At 49.6% G+C, this 9696-nt stretch overlaps 1 protein-coding gene across 2 annotated transcripts in view; it reads right to left on the bottom strand.

The window, feature by feature from the left end:
* Ak8 (adenylate kinase 8) overlaps nt 1-9696 on the bottom strand; it is a 120213-nt gene that overhangs the window by 74685 nt on the left and 35832 nt on the right. For both annotated transcript variants that reach the window (XM_005346183.2, XM_026778594.1), the window contains 4 exons: nt 8992-9073; nt 8428-8499; nt 7204-7404; nt 2910-3041 (listed from right to left, as the gene is read on the bottom strand). In XM_005346183.2, the coding sequence (XP_005346240.1) occupies nt 2910-3041; nt 7204-7404; nt 8428-8499; nt 8992-9073 (487 nt within the window). The remainder of the gene's footprint in view (nt 1-2909; nt 3042-7203; nt 7405-8427; nt 8500-8991; nt 9074-9696) is intronic.

Raw genomic sequence — 9696 nt, forward strand, 5'->3', positions numbered from 1 at the left:
GTGTGTGTGAGAGAGAGAGAGAGAGAGAATATGTGTGTGTGTGTGTGTGTGTTTGTGTGTGTGTGTGTGTGTGTGTGTGTGTAAAAAGTCATATGAAGGTGTCAGGTGTTTCTATCGCTTTCTGCCTATTTCTTTGAATCAGGGTCTTTCTCTGAACCTTGGTTAGTCTGGAAGCCAGCAAGCCCCAGAGATCTCCCTGTCTCTGATCCTCTTGGAGCTGGAGTACATGCATGCACGGGACACGGGGCCTGTTATGTGGGTGGGGTCCGAACTTCCCTCCTCAAGGTCACGTAGAACTTAACCACTGAGCTATCTTTCCAGCCCCAGCCAGGAGGCTTGAAAGCTATATTGTTAGTCATACAATCTTGGCTTATAACCTTCAGTTAAGGATTTTCTTGTCCATATGAAAGAAACCAAAATAAACCCTGAAATGATCTGCATAGCAAAGACCATAGACTTAGTCTTCGACAACTGAGTAAACCACAGACACAGACCAGTGTGAGAGTCTGTCCGTGACGCACTGTGCTGTTTCCTTTGCTTATTCAGTCCTGACAACCATCCGGCGCCCTTTCCTATGGAAACTGAGACCCAAAGAGCTAATAACCCGGGTCAGCTGGTAAGTGACAGGGCTGGGACCCAAATGCAGGTCCATACATTGAGCCCAGTGCTCAGCCTCCAATTCTGGCTGAGGAGGCACGGCAGTAGTGTATCTGAAGGAAGGGAAGCAGAAGAAGGAAGCATAGGAGGCCAGGGAGCCAGAGAAAGATGGGGAGGCATGCTTTGCAGCTCCAGTGACAGGCAGCCCTGGGCTGTGATCCTTGTCACCTGGATTTCTATGGTGTGTGTCTGTGTGTCTGTGTACATGCATGCACGCACGGGTATGCAAGTGTCTTAGTCCATGGGTGGAAGTCAAAAGAAAGCTCTCAGGAGGCAGTTTTCCTCAGCCATCTTGTTCAATCTGGGTCTGGAACTCAGGCCGTGAAGCCTGTGTGCTACTCCCCGAGTTATCCCGCTGACCCCAAACTTAAAGTTCTTAATGCAGAAGCACAAAATCCACTCTCAACACAAGCACCAACGTGTCCAAGGATGAAAATGAAAACTACTAGAAAAATCAGAAAAAAATGCAAACTTTTGCAAGAAAGGAAATGGACTCAGAGCCAATCAACAGACAATCGATCTGATCGATCTGACGTCAGAATTAGCACACCAAGGCTGCAGAAAGGAAATGGAGCACAGAATCAGACCAGCAGACAATAGATCGTCAGAATTAGCACACCAAGGCTGCAGGGCAGTGGAGCAGAATGCGTTTTCAACTTTAAAAGAAAAGATGGCTAAAATGAATAAACAGATGGGGACCAGCTGAGACATGGAAACCAGAAAAACGGGACCAGATGAGAATCCTGGAACTGGACAATACAATCTGGAAAGCGAGAAACATGGCTGTGTCTAAAGGCAAGGAAGGAGAAATGGAAGAATCTCAAACGGCACAGAGCAGGGTGGTGGACAGGTCAGGGCTGTGACGGGCAGGCTAACACACATCACCAGAGTCCCAGAAAATAGGGAGCGGAGCAGAGGGACATAGAACACCCAGAACACAGCGGGGGCAGTAGTTCAGATTTTGGTGACAGATGTATGATCCAAGAATCTGTGTGTCCCAGCAAGGATAAACATCAAGTAAGCCATTCCTTTAAGCAACTGTACTCAGATTGCTAAAAGCCAACGAGAAAGAGAAAATCCTAAAAGCAGCCAGAGGGGGAGAGAAGATGCTTCTATAGGCAGGGTGACAGGACACAAAAATAATCTGAGTTCTCATCAGAACACACAGGCCAGACGACAGTGGAACACCGCCTTCAAAGTGCTGGGAGAGGGAGGAAAAACACAACCAGGCCTGCCAACATAGCTTTCTATATGTAACGAGCATTCTTCAGACATGAAGGCAAGAAAATGATATTTTCAGACATATGAAAGGGAGAGAATTTGTCACTGGCAGTTGTTAAGGGAAAGAAATGTTAAAGGAAATTCTTCAGGCTCAGAGGAAACAAGGGGAGGTGGGAACCCGCATCTTACCAAGAACTGAAGCCTGGGGAAGTGTGGGTAACGGCACGGCTGTCTCTCCACCTCATCCCCTGTGTCTTTAAAAGACAAACGTCTTAAGAGGCACACATTTATTCAAAGTGTGGCATGGTTATATTCTGTCTCTAGATATACTTGCATGCGTGTACTATCTGGACGGTGTATGTGCGTATTGGTGTCTTTGGGGACAGTCACTTTCTGAGAGGTTAGTGGGCTGTGGCACACGGTGGGTGGAGGGGAGCAGCACCTTTAAATACCCCAGCACCATGCCGCCGTGGGTCTGCAGCCGCGTCTCCCTCCCTCCTGGCGTGATCCCACTAACACAGGCCAGCGGCCCAGGCCACCTGGGACTACATCGGCAAAAGACCCAGAGAGCTGATTTCAATATTTTTCTCCCTGCCTGGTAAAATATTTACTGAAACTGTGCAGAGAAAGGCCTCTTCTTCTGGTGCAGAAAAGTGTTGCCTGTTGTCACAGTGACCTGGGTTGGGGGAGCTGAGCCAGGCTGCAGGGCCCGGCGAGGGGCTGCTTGGAAGCATTGGGGGGCGGGCTCGAGGGGAGGGGAGCGAGTGCTCCAGGGGACATGAAGATGAACAGCTAGAAAATGTTCGGGCCCCTTGGGCTGTGGCTGTGATTAATGGGTTACTGTCTTCATGGCGATGTCCTCTGAAGAAAAGCTGAAAAGCTGTCTATGCTGACAGAGGTGAACTAAGTAGGAAAGGTTAATAGGCAAGAACAGGAAGGAGAATGGTTACTGTTTCTTCCCAACAGCCAGGGACACACAAAGCCCGGGCTGGTAGGAGGTAGGTTAGCCACACTTCCGGTGAGATACTCACTGTCAACAAGGCCGTATCTCTGGGCCAGGAGGGCCGCCTGCAAGCTCTTCCCACTGCCCAACGGCCCACATAGCAGCACCTTGGGGGTGAACGGGGCATTGCATCGGTGGCCAGTTTGGACGTAAGTCAGAGCTGGAACAAGAGGAAATGAGAATATCAAACCCAGGTCCAATGAGAAAAGGAGCCTGCTCACACCCCTGCGTGGGCTCTGCCGGCCTGAAGCACAGCGGGACCCTTCAGTGCATCTGACATTTGGACCACCCAGGAATCATCAGGGAGAAGAACCGCAGAAGAACCACGCGGCCAGGCACCAAGGTGCACAGGGAGGGACGCAGCTTCTAAGCACTGTCCTGGAACCGCTCCACAGTGTGTGTCAGGCAGCCGTGTTTGTCCCCAGTTCCAACTGAGTGTGTTGGAGGTGGGAGGCTGCCCTAGACATGAAAGCATCTCTCATTTACTGTTCAGTTAGGCGCTTTCCAGTCTTCATCCGGCCTGAGCCTCTAACCCGAAGCCCTAGAGCTAGGCTGGTCTCCTAGGGAAGGTGAGCGCTGTGTGTCGCACAAAGGCTTTGATAAGTGCGGAGGGCTGAGAAGAGGCCTGGTGTGCAGGGACTTCTAAAGGACTTGGGAATCGGTGGAGAATTATTTGTACGGCTTCACTCCAGGGACACTAACTTTGTTCCAAGACTCTAAAAAGGCAGTAATGAAAAAGGTCACAGGAGCAGGCAGACTCTGCCACGTTCCCCTGACCTGTGCTGTTTCTCTGGCATTTGATGAAGAGAAGGGTGGAAAGATAGGGGTGAACATCCTGAACAAAGAGGAGTCTTCACTGTGGGAAGGCACAGGACTCCAGAAAGTTCAGGGAAGGGGTACTTCACATCAAGTAGGTCCCCTTCTGTGCCCACCTGGTAGAGGGGAGATGTGAGAACAGGAGGAGGGGCTGCCAGAGAGCTGCCTGGTGGGAACCTGCATAGGACAGCTGGCCACCAAAGAGGCTGGAGACTTGGTCTGCACAGCCTTCAAAACAAGGTCTCCTCCCCAAGACCTCACCTTCTGCCAAGGCCCCCAGGCTGTCCTGCATAAGGGCAGCTCTGGGTGGCTTCCTTTGTCAAGGAAGGGCTCATCTTATGGGGGATTTGTAGGTGTGCCCATCATGGGATTTTCCAATCTTGTGGCTCAAGTGTCATTTGAAGCTCATCCTGGCCTCTACCCATGAGATGCCAATAGCACAATCAATAAATGTACAATAAATGTACAAATGAACATAGTCAGCTGTCTTCCCCTGGAGGCGGTGAGGCAAAAGGAGCCCAATTGAGAGCCAGCAGTATTTGTTCTTTATACAGACTTTGAAATCTATGGGGGGTTTGCATGTGTGGTTTATCCATGGGTACACATGTGTGTGTTTATGTGGGGGTATTGTATGTGTACATAGAAGTTCCTGCATATGGGGCCTCGAGGTCAATGTTGGTTGTCTTCCTTAGTCACTGTCTACCTTATATTTCTAGGTCTCTCAATGAACCTGGAGTTTACCTGTCCCTGCTTCCCCATAACCAGGATTATAGGTCTGTGCCATTAGGCCAGCCTTTAATGTTTTTTAAATTGAATTTATTAGTTTGCATCCATGCACACTCCACATGCGTGTGAGGAGACCAAAGGGCAGCACTAGGGAGTCAGTTCTCTCCTTCCACCTTGTGGGTCCTGGGGATCGAACTCATGTTGCCAGCCTTGGTGGAGGGTGCTGGGAATCCAAACTCGGGGCCCCCATGCCTGCATAAGCCCTCTCCTAACTGAGCTGTCGCCCCTGCCCTGAACTCTGGCATCGTTACAGGATCGTCTCACTGGGTCATTAGGGTTTACAGATCCTTCTTTTCAGAGCTAGCAGCACAGGTGAGTTAGAGTTGACCACCGCCAAGGCTGTGGTCCCCACCATTGTGGACACATCGCACAGTGGCAACGTGGGAACTGCTAAGTTAAATATTAATATGTTTGGCCTGCCAGTCCATGAGGGAGCTATCATCCTTGTCCTGTTGTACAGACAGTTAGTGCTGTCTGGAGTCTTGGTGGTAGAGTCATGACAAGTCTCTCGAAGTTTCGGTTGGGGTACCGTTCCTCCTCTAGAACAGCCCAAAGCAGGAGATCCTTCCATAGCTCTCAGTTCTCAGGCTTCTGTGACCCAGAACCTCTGAAAAGCACAGACACTACAGCGAAGCAGCCTGCTTACAAATGATGCCTAATTTACAGTAAATAGCTAAGTTAATTAGAAGTAACGATCCCCCAGACAGTCTCCACATCCAGTTATTCTTTTTGGAAATGGATGGCGTCTGGATGCACTGAGATTAAAAAAACAACACAGAGGGAATCTTGCAGTCCGATTTTCAATTTATCTCTCCACATTATTAATTAATAATAATTAATATTTAGATGCTCACATTTTTATTTACAATTCCAGGCATGAATTCTTTATGAATGATCATATGAACTTTTAAATTTAATTAAGTAATTTAGAAGTAATTAATGTGTATACTCGGAACCGTGGCATAAGATTAACGCGGTAGATGTTCTTCTTAAAAGCATGTGTTTGCTACTAAAGATCTTCTCAAGATGCAGAGCTCTGGGAAATTCAAGGCAGTCTCAACCTGACATGGCACGCAATACCACCTTGCGGACGCCTGCCCACTGGTGATGGCAGGCAGCAGGGGGCCTGGGGTTCCTCAGAGGAGGCTGCAGAGGGTTGACAGAGAAGTGTCTGAAACCCACACCCAATCAAAAGGACACTTATCTTTTTGGTGTGTGTGAGGTGTGCTTGCTTGCTCACAGGCACCCATGAGTGTGTGTGCACATCTGTGTAGAAGCCAGAGGACACTCTTGGGAGCCATCCGACTTGTCTTTTGAAATAAAGTCCCAGGGGCCTGGAGACCACCGAGTAGGTGAGGCTGGGATCCATCTGTCTGTACCTCCCTGTGTTGGGATTACATGTATCTTCTGTCACACCTGACCGAATTACATGGGTGCTAGAGATTAAACCTAGACCCTCATGCTCGCAGAACAAACGCTGTTTCCCTCCCCCCCTTTTACGATAGGGTCATATGAGCCCCAGATGGCCTCAAATTTGCTACACAGCTGAGGATGGCTTTGCACTTTGATATCCCTGCCTCTATTCAGCAAGTGCAGGCACTGCCTTGGGGGCATGCTGGGTTTTTCCAAATTCAAATTTAAAGTTTTGCAGCAGGGTCACCCTATACTTCCCAGGCTGGCCACAAATTGTCTGTCTTCCTGCCTCAGCATCCTAAGCATTGGCTTTACAGAGATGTCCTGCCACACTTGACTTAAAATGATTTGTCTTTTGTTTTGTTTCAAGACAGGGTTTCTCTGTAGCTTTGGAGCCTGTCCTCGAACTAGCTCTCATAGACCAGGCTGTCCTCGAACTCACAGAGATCCTCCTGTCCCTGCTTCCCAAGTGCTAGGATTAAAGGTGTATGCCACCACCACCTGGTCTGTTCTTTTTTTTTTTTTTTAAACACGTGGTCTTATGCTGTCCAGGGTGGCTTCTAAAGTTTCTGTATAACAGAGAGGCCCTAATCTTCTGCTCCTCCTGTCTGCATTTGCTGAGGGCTGGGATTACAGGCGTATGCCACCATGTGAGGTTTTATGTGGAAGCCAACACTTTACAACTGAGCCACACCATCGTCTCAATTCTATTTCCTTGAAGAGATTTAAAGCACCTACGAGAAAGGGGCCCTCAAGGGCCTCAAATGTCTGCTGTCACTTTCTTGTGTCGAAAGACTTTAAGTGCCTTTTCCCCTGGTAGCACACGTGAGGGGATAAGTGGATTTTGGGACATCAAAACTTAAATACTTTTTTAATATTTATAAATGACCCTTGAACGCCTATCACTTATGTAGATGACCATGCAGTCTGGTGGTGGACAGTGGGCAATCTATCCCGGCTCGTGGAGTACCTTGCCTGCTTTGGGTTGATAATGAACGTGTTTGTTTTGTCTTAATCTTTATATAGTTCTCTTTCTTCTTATTCAAAATCAGGCCTCAAGTCTTCGCTACCATCATACCCCTTCCTTTCTTTATCCGCCCCCCATACACTGTCAAACCCTCTGTGGCTGGGGACAGAGTCACACCCAGAGGTCCCAGCATGGCCCATCAACTTGTCACTCAGGGTCCCCACACACATCCCAGCTGCTGCTGCTGCCAGTCTGAGGGGTAGTGGGATGAGCAGGGTGGTCAGGTGGTCAGAGGGACCCCAGCCCTTGTGTGGTTCCACGTGGGGCAGCCTGCCTTTACCCTGGTAGAAGACGTCCACACATGGCTGGTCTGCGCTGATGGTTTTCAGGATTTTGGGGTAGGAAGGAAGAATCCTGATGATGTTTCTGTGGTATTCCAGCAGCCTCTTCGCTGTCTCTATCTCCGAGATGCCTTCTGGCTCTATCAGCCGGTTCTGTATTTCAGGCTCGGGGGGCCAGTCGAAGGTGGTGTGGTAGATCTCTGCACAGGGAGAGGCACATTGGAGTACCCACACAGGGCTGCCGCGGGCTCTGCTGCACTGCCTGTCTCATTGCCAGGGCATGTGACTCACCGTTCCCAGCCATCAAGGCTCTTACATACAACAATGCACGAATAACATCAGCTGCTAGTCACAACAATAAAAAGACAATGATGGAGTTGGGGATAGATGTAGCTTAGTTGGTAGAGTGCTTGCCTCAAATGCACAAGGTCCTGGGTTCAATTCCCAGCACCTCATAGACCAAGTGTGGCGGCTGGTGGCATTTACATACTTGGTGGAGTCATGACAACTTTCTCAGACCTATGGCTGGTATGCCATTCTCCTCCCTCCAGGACATCCCAAATGTGGGGACCCTCAAGTGGCTCTCTATTCTTAGGCCACTTATAATGGAGGCAGGAAACACAAGGCTGACCTAGACTATATGACGGCTCTTGTCAAGGAAAAGGACAGCGGTGCCCTCAGCCCAGGACTAAGGGCAGCCACAGATTCCTGAGTGCTGACTTTGCAGTAGGCCCTGAGATGGGCCCACATCCTCAATTCATCCTCAGAGCAATTCGAGCCTTTACCCCAAGTCCAGAGAAAACTAAACCCGAGAGAGGTAGGTACCTTCCCCTTGTTTCCAACCCCAATGATGTGGCCACTTTAGATCCTGTTTGTGGCATAGGACAGTTTTCTCAGGAAACTCATGTGTCATATTCCTCCGCACTTGGAGCAAGCAGTGTGGGGTACACAGTTCCCCAGGAAAAACACCAGCCCCCTGTACCGGGTCCCCAGGGCGTGGTTCCGAGACTCAAGGCAAGCTCTTTAGAGCCCAGACTCCTGGACACAGTCAACCCAGAGAGTCCAGTTCCCTGAAAACAAGACTCTGCCTTTCACTCATGATGTCCCTCTTTTCTTGCCTGCTGGGGCTTCCTGTGCCCCCCTGGGGTCCTGGAGCAGAGGGCAGGATGGGGCAGCCCTTTACAGTTTTTTAGTCCCTTGGGGTGAGGGTGGGACCATCATACCTCCAGTATCAGGGTCGATCCGCTTCCCCATGTTTCTCTCGATCAGGACCGTGTCTGGAGCGTTAAGCACAACTGGGCAGAGAGGAAAGGAACAAACCATGTGTGCAGGGCTCAGGTGCCACACATCTGAACCTCAGGACCTCTGCTGTGTGATGACATTCAACACCCCCATGTCACCCATCTCTCCTAGACGGCACTAAACCATCCCAAAGACAGTCCACGGTGGAACATGTCACTGGTCAGCAGTTTTCATTGTGGGAAATCGCCGTGTAGACCTTTTCTGTGATTGGTCCCCGCCACCTTTCCCTTGGTTTCCTAAAGAGGCCCACAGCATGGAGATTCCCTGTTTTTTCTACATGACAAGCTCTCAACACAGTTAGCTTTGTGGCTGAAGCTAGGTTTTTACCTAATGTGTCTTTTTGCTTTCTGGATTCCAGGCCCTTGAAGCCCTCCCATGGGCAATGACTGGGCCCAGGGGAGAGGGTGGGAGGGAGCCAGTGTTAAAGAGCAGGGTTCATATTCATATTGCATGCTCGGGGCAGCTGGGGCCGGGGCTGTACTCACTGACATGCCTGGGCGCCAGTCCCACTGTCTGGATCATCAGCACCTGCTCCCGCCTCTCAGGGATGCCGTCCAGGATCCAGCCCTAGAGAAAGAGCATAAAGGGGTTCATTACTAACCCTTTTACATTTATTTATTTATTTTGTGCATGTGTGAGTGGGTGGGAGGTCTGTATATGTGCGTGTAGGTGTGTGTGTGTAGGTGGGTGTGCACTTGCCACAGCACACATGTGGAGGTCAGAAGGCAATTTTCAAGAGTTTGTTCTCTCCTTCTACCATGTGGGTAGAACTCAGGTCATCAGTGTTGACAGCAATACGCACCTTTATCCCCTAAGCTGCCCCTCCCTATTTTAGATTATATTTTAGAAGGTCTAAAGGGGGTTGGGGCCTTTTAAACAAAGAAGCATGCCTGACAACCGCATCACCAGTTGCGGCTGCTGACTTGACTTTGGAGCCAGAAGATCTTTGAGGTAGGAAGACACACCTTTAATCTGGAAGCCTATATAAGGTCATGGAAGAAGTAAGCCCCCGTTCAGCTATACTTCCCTCTCTCTCTGCCTGCTTGCTCTTGACCTTCTTAGCAAGTCCATTCCTTCACTGGCATTAGAACCGCCGCCGCCTTCTTCTTCTTCTTCTTCTTCTTCTTCTTCTTCTTCTTCTTCTTCTTCTTCTTCTTCTTCTTCTTCTTCTTCTTCTTCTTCCTCCTCCT

Source organism: Microtus ochrogaster, chromosome 4 (genome assembly GCF_000317375.1).
Source record: "Microtus ochrogaster isolate Prairie Vole_2 chromosome 4, MicOch1.0, whole genome shotgun sequence".
NCBI lineage: Eukaryota > Metazoa > Chordata > Mammalia > Rodentia > Cricetidae > Microtus > Microtus ochrogaster.